General features: G+C 44.4%; 1 protein-coding gene across 1 annotated transcript; it reads left to right on the top strand.

Annotated features, from left to right (window-relative positions):
- The first annotated feature begins 706 nt into the window (after positions 1 to 706).
- On the top strand, positions 707 to 15,689 carry LOC138353940 (GATA zinc finger domain-containing protein 8-like). Its single transcript, XM_069307372.1, has 6 exons — positions 707 to 965; positions 10,475 to 10,479; positions 10,642 to 11,071; positions 12,060 to 12,663; positions 14,442 to 14,772; positions 15,513 to 15,689. The coding sequence occupies exons 1-6, from the start codon at positions 707 to 709 to the stop codon at positions 15,687 to 15,689; spliced, it is 1,806 nt and encodes a 601-aa protein (XP_069163473.1).
- Positions 15,690 to 22,127: the final 6,438 nt, after the last annotated feature.

The following is a 22,127-nucleotide window of genomic DNA, read 5'->3' as shown; positions in this document are numbered from 1 at the left end:
TCGCAAGTATCAACTGATTATTGTGGGTGTTGTACAGTCATTCAAGAGGAATTGGTGAAAAAAAAAATAATACAATTGTTTGACTAAGTGTCGTCACCTTGCCTCCCTCCCAAGCTCACACACCTCGTCACCTCTCATCATCGCCACCAGCCCCTGCTACATCATTTTGTGTGAACTCCTGTCTCCCAATCGTATTTTTCCACCGACATCGTCGCAATATCGCAATCGTCAGAATTTATCTTCGCGCTTCCAGCATCAACAGTGTGGGGTCCCTGAGTTTCGCGCCAAGGGTAGTGTACACCATGGTAGGGGTAGTGAACACCACGCCAAGGGTAGTAAACAACACGCCAAGGGTAGTGAACACCACACCAAGGGTAATGAACACCACACCAAAGGTAGTGAACACCATGCTAAGGATAGTGAACATGACGCTAAGGGTAGTGAACACAACGCTAAGGGTAGTGAACACCACGCCAAGGGTAGTGAACACCACGCCAAGGGTAGTGAACAACACGCCAAGGGTACTGAACACCACGATAAGGGTAGTGAACACCACGCCAAGGGTAGTGAACACCACGCCAAGGGTAGTGAACACCACGCCAAGGATAGTGAACACCACGCCAAGGGTAGTGAACACCACGCCAAGGGTAGTAAACACCAAGCCAAGGGTAGTGAACACCACACCAAGGGTAGTGATCACCGTGCAATGGGTGGTGAACACCATGCCAAGGGTAGTGAACACCACATCAAGGGAATTGAACACCAGGCCAAGAATAGTGAACACCACGTAAAGGGTAGTGAACACCACGCCAAGGGTAGTGAACATGAAGTCAAGGGTAGTGAACACCACGCCAGGAGTAGTGAAGACCACGCCAAGGGTAATGAAAATGACGTTAAGGGAAGTGAACACCATGCTAAGGGTAGTAAACACCACGCCAAGGGTAGTAAACACCACGCCAAGGGAAGTAAACACCATGCCAAGGGTAGTGAACACCACGCAAAGGGTAGTGAACACCACGCTAAGGATAGTGAACACAACGCCAAGGGTAGTGAACACCACGCTAAGGGTAGTGAACACAATGCCAAGGGTAGTGAACACCACGTCAGGGGTAATGAACACCATGCAAAGGGTAGTGAACACTAAGCCAAGGGTAGTGAACACCACAACATGGGTAGTGAATACTACACCAAGGGTAGTGAACACCATGCCAAGGGTAGTGAACACCACGTCAAGGGTAGTGAACACCATGCCAAGGGTAGGTAACCCCACGTGAAGGGTAGTGAACACCACGCCAAGGGTAGTGAACACCAAACCAAGTGGAGTGAACACCACGCCAATGGGTAGTGAACATGACGCTAGGAGTAGTGAACACCACGCCAAGGGTAGTGAACACCACGCCAAAAGTAGTGAACACCATGCTAAGGGTAGTGAACACCTCGTAAAAAGTAGTGAACACCACGCTAAGGGTAGTGAACACCACGCCAAAAGTAGTGAACACCATGCCAAGGGTAGTGAACACCATGCCAAAAGTAGTGAACACCATGCCAAGGGTAGTGAACACCAAGCTAAGGGTAGTGAACACCACGCTAAGGGTAGTGAACACCACACATCAAGGGGAGTGAACACCACGCCAAGGGTAGTGAAAACCATGTCAAGGGTAGTGAACACTATGCCAAGGGTAGTGAACACCACACTAAGGGTAGTGGTTACAATGCCAAGGGTAGTAAACACCACGATAAGGGTAATGAACACCACGCCAAGGGTAATGAACACCACACCAAGGGTAGTGAACACCACACCAAGGGTAGTGAACACCATGCTAAGGGTAGTGAACATGACGATAAGGGTAGTGAACACAACGCTAAGGTTAGTGAACACCACGCCAAGGGTAGTGAACAACACGGTAAGGGTAGTGAACACCACACCAAGGGTTGTGATCACCATGCCAAAGGTAGTGAACACCACGATAAGGGTAGTGAACATCATGCCAACGGTAGTGAACACTACGCCAAGGGTAGTAAACACCACACCAAGGGTAGTGAACACCACACCAAGGGTAGTGATCACCGTGCCATGGGTGGTGAACACCATGCCAAGGGTAGTGAACACCACGCCAAAGGTAGTGAACTCCACGTCAAGGGTAGTGAACACCACGTAAAGGGTAGTGAACACCACGCCAAGTGAAGTAAACACCACGCCACGGGTAGTGAACACCACGCCAAGGGTAGTGAACACCACGCTAAGGGTAGTGAACACAACGCCAAGGGTAGTGAACATGACGTCAAGGGTAGTGAACACCACGCTAAGGATAGTGAACACAATGTCAAGGGTAGTGAACACCAAGCCAAGGGTAGTGAACACAACAAAGGTAGTGAACACCACAACAAAGGTAGTGAACATCACACCAAGGGTAGTGAACACCACGCTAAGGGTATTGAACACCACGCTAAGGGTGGTGAACACCACACTAAGGGTAGTGAACACCACACTAAGGGTAGTAAACACCACTCTAAGGGTAGTGAACACAACGCTAAGTGTAGTGAACACCACACCAAGGGTAATGAGGACCATGCAAAGGGTAGTGAACACCACGCCAAGGGTAGTTAACACCACACCAAGGGTAGTGAACACCACACCAAGAGTAGTGAACACCACGCCAAGGGTAGTGAACACGCCAAGGGTAGTGAACACCATGCCAAGGTTAGTGAACATCTTGCCAAGGGTAGTGAACAATATGCCAAGGGTAGTGAACACCACGCAAAGTGTAGTGAACACCACGCCAAGGGTAGTGAACACCATGCAAAGGGTAGTGAACACCATGCCAAGGGTAGTGAACACCACGTCATGGGTAGTGAACACCATGCTAAGAGTAGTTAACACCACGCCAAGTGGAGTGAACACCACGCCAAGGGTAGTGAACATGACGTCAAGGGTAGTGAACACCACGCCAGGAGTAGTGAAGACCACGCCAAGGGTAATGAAAATGACGTTAAGGGAAGTGAACACCACGCTAAGGGTAGTAAACACCACGCCAAGGGTAGTAAACACCACGCTAAGGGAAGTAAACACCATGCCAAGGGTAGTGAACACCACGCCAAGGGTAGTGAACACCACGCTAAGGGTAGTGAACACAACGCCAAGGGTAGTGAACATGACGTCAAGGGTAGTGAACACGACGCTAAGGGTAGTGAACACAATGCCAAGGGTAGTGAACACCACGTCAGGGGTAATGAACACCATGCGAAGGGTAGTGAACACTAAGCCAAGGGTAGTGAACACCACAACAAGGGTAGTGAATACTACACCAAGGTTAGTGAACACCATGCCAAGGGTGGTGAACACCACGTCAAGGGTAGTGAACACCATGCCAAGGGTAGGTAACCCCACGTGAAGAGTAGTGAACACCACGCCAAGGGTAGTGAACACCACACCAAGGGGAGTGAACACCACGCCAACGGGTAGTGAACATGACGCTAGGAGTAGTGAACACCACGCCAAGGGTAGTGAACACCACGCCAAAAGTAGTGAACACCATGCTAAGGGTAGTGAACACCACACCAAGGGTAGTGGTTGCAATGCCAAGGGTAGTAAACACCACGATAAGGGTAATGAACACCACGCCAAGGGGAGTAAAAAACAAGCCAAGGGTAGTGAACACCACACCAAGGGTAGTGAACACCACACCAAGGGTAGTGAACACCATGCTAAGGGTAGTGAACATGACGATAAGGGTAGTGAACACAACGCTAAGGTTAGTGAACACCACGCCAAGGGTAGTGAACAACACGCTAAGGGTAGTGAACACCACACCAAGGGTTGTGATCACCATGCCAAGGGTAGTGAACACCACGATAAGGGTAGTGAACATCATGCCAAGGGTAGTGAACACTAGGCCAAGGGTAGTAAACACCACGCCAAGGGTAGTGAACACCACACCAAGGGTAGTGATCACCGTGCCATGGGTGGTGAACACCATGCCAAGGGTAGTGAACACCACGCCAAAGGCAGTGAACACCACGTCAAGGGTAGTGAACACCACGTAAAGGGTAGTGAACACCACGCCAAGAGTAGTGAACATGTCGTCAAGGGTAGTGAACACCACGCCAAGGGTAGTGAACATGACGTCAATGGTAGTGAACACCACGCCTAGGGTAGTGAAGACCACACCAAGGGTAGTGAAGATGACGTTAAGGGTAGTGAACACCATGCCAAGGGAAGTGAACACCACGCCAAGGGTAGTAAACACTACGCCAAGAGTAGTGAACACCACGCCAAGGGTAGTGAACACCACGCTAAGGGTAGTGAACACAACGCCAAGGGTAGTGAACGTCAAGGGTAGTGAACACCACGCTAAGGATAGTGAACACAATGCCAAGGGTAGTGAACACCAAGCCAAGGGTAGTGAACACCACAACAAAGGTAGTGAACACCACAACAATGGTAGTGAACATGATACCAAGGGTAGTGAACACCACGCTAAGGGTATTGAACACCACGCCAAGGGTGGTGAACACCACACTAAGGGTAGTGAACACCACACCAAGGGTAGTAAACACCACTCTAAGGGTAGTGAACACCACGCCAAGAGAAGTGAACATGACGTCAAGGGTAGTGAACACCACGCCAAGGGTAGTGAACATGACGTCAAGGGTAGTGAACACCACGCCTAGGGTAGTGAAGACCACACCAAGGGTTGTGAAGATGACGTTAAGGGTAGTGAACACCATGCCAAGGGAAGTGAACACCACGCCAACGGTAGTGAACACCACGCCAAGGGTAGTGAACACCACGCCAAGTGAAGTAAACACCACGCCAAGGGTAGTGAACACCACGCCAAGGGTAGTGAACACCACGCTAAGGGTAGTGAACACAACGCCGAGGGTAGTGAACATGACGTCAAGGGTAGTGAACACCATGCTAAGGATAGCGAACACAATGCCAAGGGTAGTGGACACCAAGCCAAGGGTAGTGAACACCACAACAAAGGTAGTGAACACCACAACAAGGGTAGTGAACATCACACCAAGGGTAGTGAACACCACGCTAAGGGTATTGAACACCACGCCAAGGGTGGTGAACACCACACTAAGGGTAGTGAACACCACACCAAGGGTAGTAAACACCACTCTAAGGGTAGTGAACACAACGCTAAGTGTAGTGAACACCACACTAAGGGTAGTGAACACCACGCCAAGGGTAGTTAACACCACATCAAGGGTAGTGAACACCACACCAAGGGTAGTGAACACCACACCAAGGGTAGTTAACACCACATCAAGGGTAGTGAACACCACGCCAAGGGTAGTGAACACACCAAGGGTAGTGAACACCATGCCAAGGTTAGTGAACATCTTGCCAAGGGTAGTGAACAATATGCCAAGGGTAGTGAACATCACGCAAAGGGTAGTGAACACCACGCCAAGGGTAGTGAACACCATGCAAAGGGTAGTGAACACCATGCCAAGGGTAGTGAACACCACGTCAAGGGTAGTGAACACCATGCTAAGAGTAGTTAACACCACGCCAAGTGGAGTGAACACCACGCTAATGGTAAGTGAACATGACGCTAAGGGTAGTGAACACCACACACAGTAGAGTTAACACCACGCCAATGGGTAGTGAACATGACGCTACGGGTAGTGAACACTACGCTAAGGGTAGTGAACACCACGTTAAGGGTAGTGAACACCACGCCAAAAGTAGTGAACACCATGCTAAGGGTAGTGAACACCACGCCAAGGGTAGTAAACATGACGCCAAGGCTAGTGAACACTACGCTAAGGGTAGTGAACACCATGCCAAGGATTATCTTATCTTGAGGTTATATTGAGATGATTTCGGGGCTTTTTTAGTGTCCCCGCGGCCCGGTCCTCGACCAGGCCTCCACCCCCAAGAAGCAGCCCGTGACAGCTGACTAACACCCAGGCACCTAATTTACTGCTAGGTAATAGGGGCATAGGGTGAAAGAAACTCTGCCCATTGTTTCTCACCGGCGCCTGGGATTGAACCCAGGACCACAGGATCACAAGTCCCGCGTGCTGTCCGCTCGGCCGACCGGCTCCCCAAACCAAAGGGTAGTGAACACCACGCCAAAAGTAGTGAACACCACGCTAAGGGTAGTGAACACCACGCTAAAAGTAGTGAACACCACGCTAATGGTAGTGAACACCACGCCAAAAGTAGTGAACACCATGCGAAGGGTAGTGAACACCAGGCCAAAAGTAGTGAACACCATGCCAAGGGTAGTGAACACCATGCTAAGGGTAGTGAACACCACGCTAAGGGTAGTGAACATCACACCAAGGGGAGTGAACACAACGGTAAGGGTAGTGAACACCACGCCAAGGATAGTTAACAACACGCCAAGGGTAGTGAACACCACACCAAGGGTAGTGAACACTACACCAAGGGTCGTGAACACCATGCTAAGGGTAGTGAACATGACGCTAAGGGTAGTGAACACAACGCTAAGGGTAGTGAACACCAAGCCAAGAGTAGTGTACACCACGCCAAGGGTAGTGAACAATACGCCAAGGGTAGTGAACACCACACCAAGGGTTGTGATCACCATGCCAAGGGTAGTGAACACCACGATAAGGGTAGTGAACACCACGCCAAGGGTAGTGAACACCACGCCAAGGGTAGTGCACACCACGCCAAGGGTAGTGAACACCACGCCAAGGGTAGTGAACAGCACGCCAAGGGTAGTGAACACCACACCAAGGGTAGTGATACCCATGCCATGGGTGGTGAACACCATGCCAAGGGTAGTGAACACCACGTCAAGGGTAGTGAACACCATGCTAAGAGTAGTGAACACCACGTAAAGGGTAGTGAACACCACGCCAAGGGTAGTGAACACCATGTAAAGGGTAGTGAACACCATGCCAAGGGTAGTGAACACCACGCCAAGGGTAGTGAACACCACGCAAAGGATAGTGAACACCAAGCCAAGGGTAGTGAACACCACCCCAAGGGTAATGAACACCACGCTAAGAATAGTGAACACCATGCCAAGGGAAGTGAACACCATGCCAAGGGCAGTGAACACCACGCCAATGGTAATGAACACCACGTCAAGGGTAGTGTACACGACGCCAAGGGTAGTGAACACCATGCCAAGGGTAGTGAACACCATGTAAAGGGTAGTGAACACCATGCCAAGGTTAGTGAACACCACGCCAAGAGTAGTGAACACCACCTCAAGAGTAGTGAACACCACGCTAAGGGTAGTGAACACCACGCCAAGGGTAGTGAACACCATGCCAAGGGTGGTGAACACCAGGCCTAGGCTAGTGAACACCACACCAAGTGTAGTGAACACTACATTATATTTTGATTGTAAACTATGCTGGCAATGATGAATGGGAGTCAGAAATAATTATACTGTCTACTGCAGATGTTTTACAGATGTCGAGTTTTACCTGGATAGCCAATACTTCAACTTGAAAGGTGGATTACCAGTTATACGACTCTTATACTTTTGTTCCATCTGTGTTGCCGTCTGGCTGATAAACAATATCAGGCGTAAACAACCATCCGGGAGTTCTAGGCAACTGTTGTGGGTTGTATCCTCGGGAAGGTCAGTTGTTGGCTTAGGGAGAACCTCAATAAGCTTAACAGGTTCCTGTTTCCCTCCCCCACCCCCCTCCAATTTCCACCTAGAAGACTGCAAATCCAATTAGGCGACTCGTAATATTAAACAACCAAGAAGGTGTAAACTAAAACGAATCAACCTTACTGATACCAGCAGACATGTTTTAGAAACACTCAACCATCAGCAAACAATGCTCTCATGAGCAACAATGAATCGGTTCAGTTGGAAGGTTAAAGTCCTCTGCAGGGATATGAGTGACAGTGCATACGTGTATCACCGCCACAGACAGGAGCCAGGTGGTTAGTGAAGCCAATCCTCGGGCATGAGCTGTGTACGTTAGGTTAGGCCACCACCTTCCTGGTCATGAACAGCACCAGACGTGGTCTGTGTGTCAGGTCATGTCAACAGTACTTTGAACATAACCTCTGTGTGTTTAAGACTAGTATTATATGACATTAAAGTAAGAACCAGTTGTGTATGGGTACAAGTGACAGGATGAACAACCCAAGGAGTTTCCTTCCTTCCTATTTAATACATGTTACTAAGGCGGTGTGTTCACTCACAGGATGAGTGACGCAGCCCAATACTCTCACTATTGCGATTTCGCAGTCCCCCGTACAAAGTGGTAACACACTCGCCTAGTGTTTTGCGATTGTTCCTGGATTCGTATCCTAGCCGGGAATGATTTTCTTGGAGCCAATCCTGAACTGTAGCCTCTGTTCACCCAGGAGTAAAATGGGTAGATTTAGTGGGTCGTATTCCGGGGAACATAGGAATAAGGACTTGCCCGAAACGTTATGCGTGCTAGTGACTTTACGAGAATGTAAGAACGCTTGTATATGTTGTGACGATAATCTCCTTCAAGAGATTGAGCCTGCTCTTCCCTCCAAAAATACGTCGCAACAAATATATAAAACTACTATGGAAGAAATGTCCAACAACGACAACAACATCTCCAAGGTTTGCCAGAGCGCAAAACGTATGCAGCCAGGGACACCTGCTCAGACTCAAACCGCCAAACTACCTGTCTTACTGCCGGCTCCTCGCTGATTGGTCGCCGGTCTGGCTGCAACTGCACTCGCCCACCATACTACTTGATGTCTGGGGCCGCCACGACCTCAGTCCTCAGAATATTCCGTGCTTTCACAGTTAACACTTCTCCCTGCTAGACGTAAGCTTTGGCGTACGTGTACTAAGAGAGGTGATAGCTTAAAGCCAATATTCCAGCACCTTTCATTTACTTGTATATTGCACTTCTTGTTATTTTGCTCACTTGTCTTAACGTAACTTTTCATTGTGTCATTTAATTATTCTTATTATTTTGATTGATTGATTTTATTATACGAATTTGTAAGTCCATTTTATTCATGTTTTGTTTATTTAACGTAATTAAAATTTCATTGTTAAAGTTTACTTGTGTTTTGTGTGTCTTCTCCTTACCTTACCACAGACGAAGTTCCAGATTTTCTATTTTTTTTTAATACTATGTGACGAGGCCATACCCCTAGCTTTGAACAGCCGAACACCAACGCGTTACCGTCACAATGTATATAAATAAATACAAATAATTGTTCTCTCGCAGGATGAGTGATGCTGCCCAGTAGACTTTTCCTTCGGGAGGAAAACAGAGAAATAAAATATCCAAGCCAAGGACACTTAGCTCACAGGATGAATGGCGCTGTCCAGCATGCTTTCCTTTCGGGAGGAAAACAAACAAAAATACCCGAGCCAACAGACATTGCCACTTAGCGTGAGACATAAACCAACAAGCAGGTTGTGGTGTGAAGCATACCAGCTAGGAGTTATGACGGTTGGCACACCGCCGCTCCCTGGCCTTCACTTCTCCGGCTAGCCAGATAGCAACAACCAGCCAGCCAGCTACCCAGCTAATCGGTTTGGACATGCCAGATCGGTTTATGGTCTCTTACCAGAATGCTGTAGCATAAAAAGTATGGCACGCGTATAAGGAGGTTCGCGTTATATAATATACAGGGTTCAATGCCTCAAACTTGGCATGATCTGCGCCTGGAGAACAGGCGGGGCAACAAACACTCGGGGTGTATGTAGGTCATGGAGTCTATACATGTAGAGATACCTGGAAATATACATACCAGATATAGCCTATAAGAAGAGCAGAAACGATTTGCTCATAGACCTTTAAGTTGAAAACAACATTATTCAAAATATGTATAATAATAATAATAATAATAATAATAATAATAATAATAATTTTATTTGCAAGAAGGTACAATTGGTTGGTGAGATTACATAAGACGTATTTTAACATTCTTGTAAAACCACTAACACGCATAGCGTTTCGGGCAAGTCCTTAATCTAACATATCAGGTAAGATGAAAAGGTACATTACAGCAAGGTTTTATATCTGCAAATAACTACAATATAGGTTTACATAGGTGACTACACTGGTAAGGATATATGTCTTAAGTACTAATATTGGAGGAGTTGGTAGAGATAAGGTATGTTTTGGTTTTACTTTTGAACAGTGAACAATTTTTTAATTCATCAGGAAGTGAGTTCCAAAGACTGGGCCCTTTTATTTGAATGGAGTGTTTGCACAGATTTAGCCTGACTCTCGGGAGATATCAAAGATATATTTATTTCTGGAGTGGTGCTCATGGGTTATATTATACCTATCAAGGAAAAGTTTCAGATCAAGATTATAATTTACGAACAAGGTTTTGTACATGTAAATAGCACATGAGAATGTGTGGAGTGTATGTTTAGCATGTTAAGGGACTTAAACAGAGGGGTCTGTGTGTTGTTTGAATATAGAGTTTGTTATAGTTCTGATAGAAGATTTTTTCTTGGTGATGATGGGCTTAAGGTAATTTGCAGTGGTTAAACCCCATGCACAGATACCGTATGTTTGGTAGCGATAGATTAGTGTGTTCTATAATGAGAGGAAAGCAGAGTGGGAAACATAATATCTGGTTTTAGCTATTCATATCAGTTATACCGACCGTTATACCTGATATAACCAGAGAATAAGTAAGGAGTATAGCTTCAGTGGTTCTCACAATAGTCTTCCACTGTCACTAGCAGCAATACAAATCTTAGCAATACAGATGTTACTAGCAGCAGTACAGATGTTACCAGCAGCAATACAGATGGTACTAGCAGCAATACAGATGGTACTAGCAGCAATACAGATGTTACTAGCAGCAATACAGATGTTATTAGCAACAATAAAGATGTTACTAGCAGCAGTACAGATGTTACTAGCAGCAATACAGATGTTACTAGCAGCAATACAGATGTTACTAGCAGCAGTACAGATGCTACTAGCAGCAATACAGATGTTACTAGCAGAATACAGATGTTACTATCAGCAGTACAGATGTTACTAGCAGCAATAAAGATGTTACTAGCAGCAATACAGATGTTATTAGCAGCAACACAGATGTTACTAGCAGCAATACAGATGTTACTAACAGCAGAACAGTTAAGTAATGGTAACTTCTTCTCACAGACATAATAATAGAATAAAAACCAACAAATGTATTTGTGAATTTTAGATAAAGATTTACACCAAGTTTTTTTGCACTCCAGAGTGCTTTGTCAAGGTCTGAGTCTGTGGTTACGACGAGACTTACATCTCAACGACTAACATTAGGTAGCAGCTTAATGAGGCTGCTACCTTGTTGTTGTTGTTTTAGATTCAGCTACTTGGAACAAAAAGTTCCAAGTAGCACTGGTTATGGTGAGCCCGTAAATGGACGCTCTTTGGAGTCATTATCTGTATCAATAGCTGTTACTAGAGATTTGGGGATGGATGGTAGTCTTCATGGTGGATTTCAGCCCCGTAGGGCTGGCTGTACAGTTATGGTGCTGGTGGGTTAGTGTAGACCTCTAGGTCTTCCAGCTTTTCTTAGGCTGAGACGTCCTGTCGTTGGAGTTTGGAGAGGCGGCTTCCATGAGGAGGTATTGTACCGCTCGCTACCTTGTGAATCCAATCCTCTGATCCTTCTCGACCTCCAGACCATGTCACATCTATTCCCGACAGCGGTTGCACCTGCGGGGATGTCGTCTATGGACTTATGGTTAGGTCAACTTTCTGTCATCCTGATAGTCTGAACACTAGAGTTGTTATGAATAGAGGTGTTCATAAAGTAATGTGGATGCTATCCCTCGTGACTCCATCCATACCCAACGGAAAGCTGCCATTGGGACTACTTACCCTTGGTTTTACAAATTAGTGGTGTTCACTCCTTCCAGCAGTAATTAACTCTTCTCTCTCTCTCTCTCTCTCTCTCTCTCTCTCTCTCTCTCTCTCTCTCTCTCTCTCTCTCTCTTCAAGTGGCTACATAGAATTTCTCTTGATCTTGACTTGTTATATTGCCTACGCTAACATTTGTTATAAAGATAGTTGCTTTACTATACGTTACGCTAGCAGCAGTACATGTCACTAGCAACAATACATATGTCTCTGACAACAATCAGATGTCTCCAACAACAATACAGACGTCTCTGACAACAATACAGATGTCTCCAACAACAATACAGATGTCTCCAACAACAATACAGATGTCTCCAACAACAATACAGATGTCACCAACAACAATACAGATGTCTCCAACAACAATACAGATGTCTCCAACAACAAACAGATGTCACCAACAACAATACAGATGTCTCCAACAACAATACAGATGTCTCCAACAACAATACAGATGTCTCCAACAACAATACAGATGTCTCCAACAACAATCAGATGTCTCCAACAACAATACAGAGGTCTCCAACAACAATCAGATGTCACCAACAACAATACAGATGTCTCCAACAACAATGCAGATGTCTCCAACAACAAACAGATGTCACCAACAACAATACAGATGTCTCCAACAACAATGCAGATGTCTCCAACAACAAACAGATGTCACCAACAACAATACAGATGTCTCCAACAACAATACAGATGTCTCCAACAACAAACAGATGGCACCAACAACAATACAGATGTCTCCAACAACAATACAGATGTCTCCAACAACAATACAGATGTCTCCGACAACAATACAGATGTCTCCAATAACAATCAGAAGTCTCCAACATCAATTAGATGTCTCCAACAACTATAAATGTGAATATAATTGACATAAGGCATCTGAGGCTAGAAAAGAGACTTGAGACATGAGCAAGGTGACGTGACCTTCACTATGGCTGTCTCGTGCCTTTAATTTTTGACATCTGCAATGTTAAATGGGATTCTTGTACTGTGATTTGTGGATTTGTACTTACTGGATTTGTGCGTCCCTTGAGGGACTTGAAGTAGATGAGGGTAGAAATAGTCTAAGCTACTCTATCCCTTTTAAATGTATTTTATTGTCTCAATAAACGTACATGAACTTAGGCGATATTCAGTATTGAATCTTTCACATTCTGTATTTTAATAGATTTTCCAGCACCACTTTATGGTTTGGGATTGGATTAAACCCCATCAACTTCTGGCGGGTTATTAGCGACACAACAGCAGCTTACTGACCAATCAGCAAGTGTAGGAAATTGTTGGCATTTACAGTATGTGGATGAAGAACTGTAGAGAGGTACGATACGGGCAGAGGACGTGAACGAAGCACTGCTCGAGAACAGCACGTACGTCACCCAGCTCGTCCTCATAAACACAGGCTAAAACTGCAGTCCGTCCTCATACAACCCGTCCTCTACTCAAGTCCATTACATCCAGCGGCTGACCCCATAGACCGATTCATAAATTTTAACACGCAGTTCATTCAAAATAGGAATTTTCTCAAATATAAATTAATATTATAATATATTAGCATATTGTGCATATATAGACATAGGTGAAGTTAGGTGTTTAGGTTCTGTTGGCGATTATTTGTCTTTGTAGTACGTGGGCAACCCGTCCTCGACTCAAGTCCATTACATCCATTTAAGCACACCTGATGCTTCTGTTCACCTAGCACAAGGTAAGTACCTGAGAGTTAGGTGACTGTTGTCTCCTGGTGAAGGTCACCTGATACCTCTCATCACCTCTGATACCTCTCATCAAACAGATACTCGTGGGCTTAAGTTATGAGTCCCATCCTGTTATCACCATTTCCCACTCCGTAAAAATCACAATTGTTTTGCCTAGCCGGAAATGCACTAACCCAAGCAACCCACCTAACCTATCAAGGTCGATGAAAAGAAAACATCTATATTATGGTGGTTTAATTTTAACTAATTTGTTCGTCACATTTTTAGCGTATTGCTCGATTACGTAAATTGCGATGTATTAGGAGAAGGCCACTATCTCCAGAGGAAGATCACATCTCGAGAAGATCACATCTCGAGAAGATCACATCTCGAGAAGATCACATCACAGGAAGATCACATCTCGAGAAGATCACATCTCGAGAAGATTACATTACAGGAAGATCACATCTCGAGAAGATCACATCTCGAGAAGATCACATTACCAGAAGATCACATCTCCAGAAGATAACATCTCCAGAAGATCACATCACCAGATCACATTCCCTGAAGATCATATCTCCAGAAGATCACATCTCCAGAAGATCACATCTCCAGAAGATCACATTCCCAGAAGATCACATCTACAGAAGATAACATCTCCAGAAGATCACATTACCAGAAGATCACATTCCCAGAAGATCACATCTCCAGAAGATAACATCTCCAGAAGATCACATCACCAGAAGATCACATCACCAGAAGATCACATGTCTAGAAGATCACATCTCGAGAAGATCACATCTCCAGAAGATCACATTCCCAAAAAATCACATCTCCAGAAGATAACATCTCCAAAAGATCACATCACGAGCAGATCACATCTCTAGAAAATCACATCTCCAGAAGATCACATCTCAAGAAGATCACATCTCGTGAAGATCATATCACCAGAAGATCACATCTCGAGAAGATCATATCTCGAGAAGATCACATCTCGAGAAGATCACATCTCGAGATGATCGCATCTCCAGAAGACCACATGTCCAGAAAATCATATCTCCAGAAGATCACATCTCCAGAAGATCACATCTCCAGAAGATCACATCTCCAGAAGATCACATCTATAGAAGATTACATCTACAGAAGATCACATCTCCAGAAGACCACATCGCGAGAAAATCACATCCCCAAAGGATTACATCTCGAGAAGATCACATCTCGAGAAGATCACATCGCCAAAAGATCACATCTCCAGAAGATTACATCTCCAGAGGAAGATCACATCTCCAGAGGAAGATCACATCTCCAGAAGATCACATCTCCAGAAGATCACATATCCAGAAGATCACATCTCCAGAAGATCAAATCTCCAGAAGATCACTTCTCGAGAAGATCACATCTCGAGAAGATCACATCTCCAGAAGATCACATCTCCAGAAGATCAAATCTCCAGAAAATCACATCACGAGAAGATCACATCTCGAGAAGATCACATCTCCAGAAGATCACATCTCCAGAAGATTACATCTCCAGAGGAAGATCACATCTCCAGAGGAAGATCACATCTCCAGAAGATCACATCTCCAGAAGATCACATATCCAGAAGATCACATCTCCAGAAGATCAAATCTCCAGAAGATCACTTCTCGAGAAGATCACATCTCCAGAAGATTACATCTACAGAAGATTACATCTCCAGAAGATCACATCGCGAGAAAATCACATCCCCAAAGGATTACATCTCGAGAAGATCACATCTCGAGAAGATCACATCTCGAGAAGATCACATCTCCAGAAGACCACATCTCCAGAAGATCACATCTCCAGAAGATCACATCTCCAGAGGAAGATCACATCTCCAGAAGATCACATCTCCAGAAGATCACTTCTCCAGAAGATCACATCACAAGAAGATCACATCTCCAGAAGATCACATCACCAAATGATCACATCTTGAGAACATAACATCTAAAGATGATCACATCAGCAGAAGATCACATCTCGAGAAGATCACATCTCCAAAAGATCATATCTCGAGAAGATCATATCACCAGAAGATCACATCTCCAGAAGATCACATCCCCAGAAGATCACATCCCAGAAGTTCACATCCTTAAAAGATCACATCCCCAGAAGATCACATCTCCATAAGATCACATCTACAGAAGATCACATCTCCCGAAGATCACATCTCGAGAAGATCACATCACCAGAAGATCACATCTCCAGATGATCACATCTCCAGATGATCACATCTCGAGAAGATCACATCACCAGAAGATCACATCTCCAGATGATCACATCTCCAGAAGATCATATCACCAGAAGATCACATCCCCAGAAGATCACATCTCCAAAAGATCATATCTCGAGAAGATCACATCACCAGAAGATCACATCTCCAGAAGATCACATCCCCAGAAGATTACATCCCCAGAAGTTCACATCCTTAAAAGATCACATCCCCAGAAGATCACATCTCCATAAGATCACATCTACAGAAGATCACATCTCCAGAAGATCACATCTCGAGAAGATCACATTACCAGAAGATCACATCTCCAGATGATCACATCTCCAGAAGATCACATCTCGAGAAGATAACATCACCAGAAGATCACATCTCCAGATGATCACATCTCCAGAAGATCACATGTCGAGAAGATCACATCACCAGAAGATCACATCTCCAGATGATCACATCTCCAGAAGATCACATGTCGAGAAGATCACATCACCAGAAGATCACATCTCCAGATGATCACATCTCCAGAAGATCATATCACCTAAAGATGATATCCCCAGAAGATCACATCTCCAGAAGATCACATCCCCAGAAGATCACATCTCCAGAAGATCACATCTCGAGAAGATCACATCTCCAGAGGATCATATCTCAGGAAGATCACATCACCAGAAGATCACATCTCGAGAAGATCACATCTCCAGAAGATCACATCACCAGAAGATCACATCTCGAGAAAATCAAATCTCGAGAAGATCACATCTCCAGAAAATCACATCTCCAAAAGATCACATCACCAGAAGATCACATCTCCAGAAGATCACATCACCAGAAGATCACATCTCGAGAAGATCACATCTCTAAATGATCACATCAGCAGAAGAGCACATCTCGAGAAGATCACATCTCGAGAAGATCACATCTCTAGAAGATCACATCGTCAAAAGATCACATCTCCGGAAAACCACATCTCGAGAAGATCACATCTCGAGAAGATCATATCACCAGAAGATCACATCTCCAGATGATCACATCTCCAGAAGATCATATCACCAGAAGATCACATCCCCAGAAAATCACATCTCCAGAAGATCACATCTCGAGAAGATCACATCTCCAGAGGATCATATCTCCGGAAGATCACATCACCAGAAGATCACATCTCCAGAAGATCACATCTCCAGAAGATCACATCACCAGAAGATCACATCACGAGAAGATCACATCTCGAAAAGATCACATCTCGAGAAGATCACATCACCAGATGATCACATCTCGAGAACATCACATCTCCAGATGATCACATCAGCAGAAGATCACATCTCGAGAAGATCACATCACCAGAAGATCACATCTCCAGATGATCACATCTCCAGAAGATCATATCACCAGAAGATCACATCTCGAGAAGATCACATCTCCAGAAGATCACATCTCGAGAAGATCACATCTCCAGAGGATCATATCTCCGGAAGATCACATCACCAGAAGATCACATCTCCAGAAGATCACATTTCCAGAAGATCACATCACCAGAAGATCACATCACGAAAAGATCACATCTCGAGAAGATCACATCTCCAGAAGATCACATCTCCAAAAGATCACATCACCAGAAGATCACATCACGAGAAGATCACATCTCGAGAAGATCACATCTCCAGAAGATCACATCTCCAAAAGATCACATCTCGAGAAGATCACATCTCCAGAGGATCATATCTCCGGAAGATCACATCACCAGAAGATCACATCTCCAGAAGATCACATCACCAGAAGATCACATCACGAGAAGATCACATCTCCAGAAGATCACATCTCCAGAAGATCACATCACCAGATGATCACATCTCGAGAACATCACATCTCCAGATGATCACATCAGCAGAAGATCACATCTCGAGAAGATCACATCACCAGAAGATCACATCTCCAGATGATCACATCTCCAGAAGATCATATCACCAGAAGATCACATCTCGAGAAGATCACATCTCCAGAAGATCACATCTCGAGAAGATCACATCTCCAGAGGATCATATCTCCGGAAGATCACATCACCAGAAGATCACATCTCCAGAAGATCACATTTCCAGAAGATCACATCACCAGAAGATCACATCACGAAAAGATCACATATCGAGAAGATCACATCTCCAGAAGATCACATCTCCAAAAGATCACATCACCAGAAGATCACATCACGAGAAGATCACATCTCGAGAAGATCACATCTCCAGAAGATCACATCTCCAAAAGATCACATCTCGAGAAGATCACATCTCCAGAGGATCATATCTCCGGAAGATCACATCACCAGAAGATCACATCTCCAGAAGATCACATCACCAGAAGATCACATCACGAGAAGATCACATCTCCAGAAGATCACATCTCCAGAAGATCACATCACCAGATGATCACATCTCGAGAAGATTACATCTCTAGAAGATCACATCTCGAGATGATCACATCACCAGAAGATCACATCTCCAGATGATCACATCTCCAGAAGATTATAAATATCCCAAATTCGACGCTTGAGCCATATTTTGAAGCCAAATTCTTGCTCTCTACACGTATTCGCAGTTTGAAATTACGACTTTTTATTCCGAAAATAAGCCAATTACTGAGAGCAGCGATGGGTCACATTTTGCCCAAACCCCTTCTCCAGTTTTCAAAATATCCCAAACATCCCAAATTCGACGCTTGAGCTATATTTTGGAGCCAAATTCTGGCTCTCTGCACGTATTCGCAGTATGAAATTACGACTTTTTATACAGAAAATATGCCAATTACTGAAAGCGGCGATGGATCACATTTTGTCCAAACCCTTCCTTCAAAATATCCTAAGCATCCCAAATTCAACGCTTTAGCCATATTTTGGAGCCAAATTCTGGTTCTCTGCACGTATTCGCTGTTTAAAATTACGACTTTTTATACCGAAAATATGCCAATTACTGAGAGCTGCGATGGGTCACATTTTGCCCACCCCCTAGCCCCCTGTAGTTTTCAAAATATCCCAAACATCCCAAATTCGACGCTTGAGCCAAATTCTGGCTCTCTGCACGTGTTAGTAGTTTGAAATTACGACTTTTTATACTGAAAATATGCTAATTACTGAGAGCGACGATAGGTCACATTTTGCCCAACCCCCCCTGCAGTTTTCAAAATTTCCAAAACATCCCAAATTCGACCCTTGAGCCATATTTTAGAGCCAAATTTTGGCTCTCTGCATGTATTCGCAGTTTAAAATTACGAATTTTTATACCGAAAATATGCCAATTACTTAAAGCAGCGATGGATCACATTTTGCCCAAACCTTCCCTGCAGTTTTCAAAATATCCCAAACATCCCAAATTTGACGCTTGAGCCATATTTTGGAGCCAAATACTTGCTCTCTCCACGTATTCGAAGTTTTAAATTGCGATTTTTTTCCGAAAATAACCCAATTACTGAGAGCAGCAATAGGTCACATTTTGCTCAAACCCCCCTCCAGTTTTCAAAATATCCCAAACATTCTAAATTCGACGCTTAAGCCATATTTTGGAGCCAAATTCTGGCTCTCAGCACATATTCGCAGTTTGAAATTCTGACTTTTTATACCGAAAATACGCCAAATACTGAGGGCAGCGATGGGTCACATTTTGCCCAATCCCCCCTGCAGTTTTCAAAATAACCCAAACATCCCAAATTACATGCTTGAGCCATATTTTTGAGCCAGATTCTGTTTCTCTGCACGTATTCGCTGTTTGAAATTACGACTTTTAATACCCAAAATATGCCAATTACTGAGTGCTGCGGTAGGTCACATTTTGCCTAACCCCCCCTCCCTTGCAGTTTTCAAAATATCCCAAACATCCCAAATTCGACGCTTGAGCAATATTATGGAGCCAAATCCTGGCTCTCTGCACGTGTTTGTAGTTTTAATTTACCATATTTTATACCGAAAATATGTCAATTACTGAGAGCGGCGATGGGTCACATTTTGCCCAAAACCCCCTGCAGTTTTCAAAATATCCCAAACATCTCAAATTCGACCCTTGAGCCATATTTTAGAGCCAAATTCTGGCCCTCTGCAAGTATTCGCAGTTTGAATATACGATTTTTTTTACCGAAAATATGCCATTTTCTGAGAGCAGCGAAGGGTCACATTTTGCCCCAACCCCCCTGCAGTTTTTCATATATTTTAAACATCCCAAATTCGACGCTTGAGCCATATTTTGTATCCAAATTCTGGCTCTCAGCACGTATTTGCAGTTTGAAATTACGACTTTTTACACTGAAAATGGGCCAATTTCTTGAATGCAGCGATGAATCACATTTTGCCCTAACCCTCCCTGCTGTTTTCAAAATATCCCAAACATCCCAAATCCTACACTTGAGCCATATTTTGGATCCAAATTCTGGCTCTCTGCACGTATTCGCAGTTTGAAATTACTACTTTTTATACAGAAAATAGGCCAATTACTGAAGGTCAGGTCAGGTCAGGTTGTGTCAGGTCAGGTTGAGTCAGGTCAGGTAGCATCAGATCAGGTTGCGTCAGGTCAGGTTGTGTCAGGTCAGGTTGCGTCAGGTCAGGTTGCGTCAGGTCAGGTTGTGTCAGGTCAGGTTGCGTCAGGTCAGGTAACGTCTGGTCAGGTTGCGTTAGGTCAAGTTACGTCAGGTCAGGTTGTATCAGGTCAGGTTGCGTCAGGTCAGGTTGCGTTAGGTCAAGTTACGTCAGGTCAGGTTGTATCAGGTAAGGTTGCGTCAGGTCAGGTTGTGTCAGGTCAGGTAGCGTCATGTCAGGTTGCGTCAGATTAGGTTTAGTCAGGTCAGGTAGCGTCAGGTCAGGTTACATCAGGTCAGGTTGCGTTAGGTCAGGTTGTGTCAGGTTAGATGTCATTACCTAAACCATGACTGACATATGAAGGTGATAGTATCTGTGTTCCAGTAACATGTGTGAGAGAATCCTTGTGAACCACATTTATTCCTGATAGAGTCTGTACGTACCAGAAATATCGAAGTTTAACTGTTTTATGATATATAATGAGATAAAGAGAAAGATATGTATAGAGAGAGGAAGACATGGAGACAGAGAGAGTAAGCGACACAAGCACACATATACTCAAACTGAGACAAATATGAAAGTTTTACGTGTTCATTGCTGACTCAAAATCCGGAATTCTAGGTTCGATTACCAGTGGCTGCAGAAATGGCTTGGGCACATTTCCTCTCACCTAATGCATCTGTTCACCTAGCAGTAAATATGAACCCAGTACTTAGTCAGCATGTTGTGGGGTTGTATCGTGGGGTAGGGTAGTAATTGGACCTACTAAGCCGTTCACAACATGAAATGTTTGGGCACATTTCCTCTCATTAAATGCATCTGTTCACCTAGCAGTAAATTGGTAGCCAGGAGTTAGTCAGCATGTTGTGGATTGGTATCATGGGAGAGCGAGAGAGGCAGAAATACAGAGAAAGAAACAGGCATAACATACAAAGTCAGAAAGAGAACAGAAGAGAGGAAGATCAGAGGAAGATGAGAGAGAGACAGCGAGAGAACGGCAACAGCCTGTTTGTATAAATTAGCTGTCCTCACTCCTACTCTGCAGATAAGGAGAAAAAACTCTTACAATGTTGATTGCCCTTTTTTTCTAACTAATAGCTTACCACAATTCCTACAACTTCTCTCACAAAGTGAAAATAGTCCCTTTCAGTACCATAAAAGTTAGTAAATTATTAACCTTCATGAGTCAAAAAAACACTTAATGTCTCTCTTTAAATTTTACTTCTGTGTATATTAATTTAAATATCGAAAAATGCCCTCAATATTGTCTAAGTTATCAACGTGTTGGTCTCCTTCTGGGCTTCACACTCCCCCTTCAGCTTCCAGTCAAGACGTCATCCTCCTCCTCCTCCCCAAATAGCCCAAACAAAAACCCATCCACGCCAGGCAAATTTACGTCGGAGCTTTACCCTGTTTATTAACGCCCAAATACAATAATTACAAATATTATTTACTCAAACGTATCAAAGTTAACTGTTGCAGCCAAATATATATTTTGTTCAGCTGGAATATTGGAGCATTAAACCGCCGACGACATGTTACCAAATTACTCAATATATATATAAGAACCAGCTTTGGAAAACTTGGCGACCCCAGAATGGCCTAGTCGGATGGGAATCTGTTCTCATGAGAACTGACGTGTGTTCGAGTCTGTCAAAACGGTGTAACTACAGGGCACAGATTTGTGTGTGTCCCGACCTGTAGCTGCGTCCGTCCATCTCGACTGTGAGGTCTCTGGGTAGCTAAAACTTGACCTGACCTGACCTGACCCTGGGATGTGGGGAAGGGTGGA

This window comes from Procambarus clarkii, chromosome 60, assembly GCF_040958095.1.
Source record: "Procambarus clarkii isolate CNS0578487 chromosome 60, FALCON_Pclarkii_2.0, whole genome shotgun sequence".
Lineage (NCBI taxonomy): Eukaryota > Metazoa > Arthropoda > Malacostraca > Decapoda > Cambaridae > Procambarus > Procambarus clarkii.
Note: the sequence above shows the minus strand (reverse complement) of the source record. Positions and strands in the feature narration are given on the sequence as shown.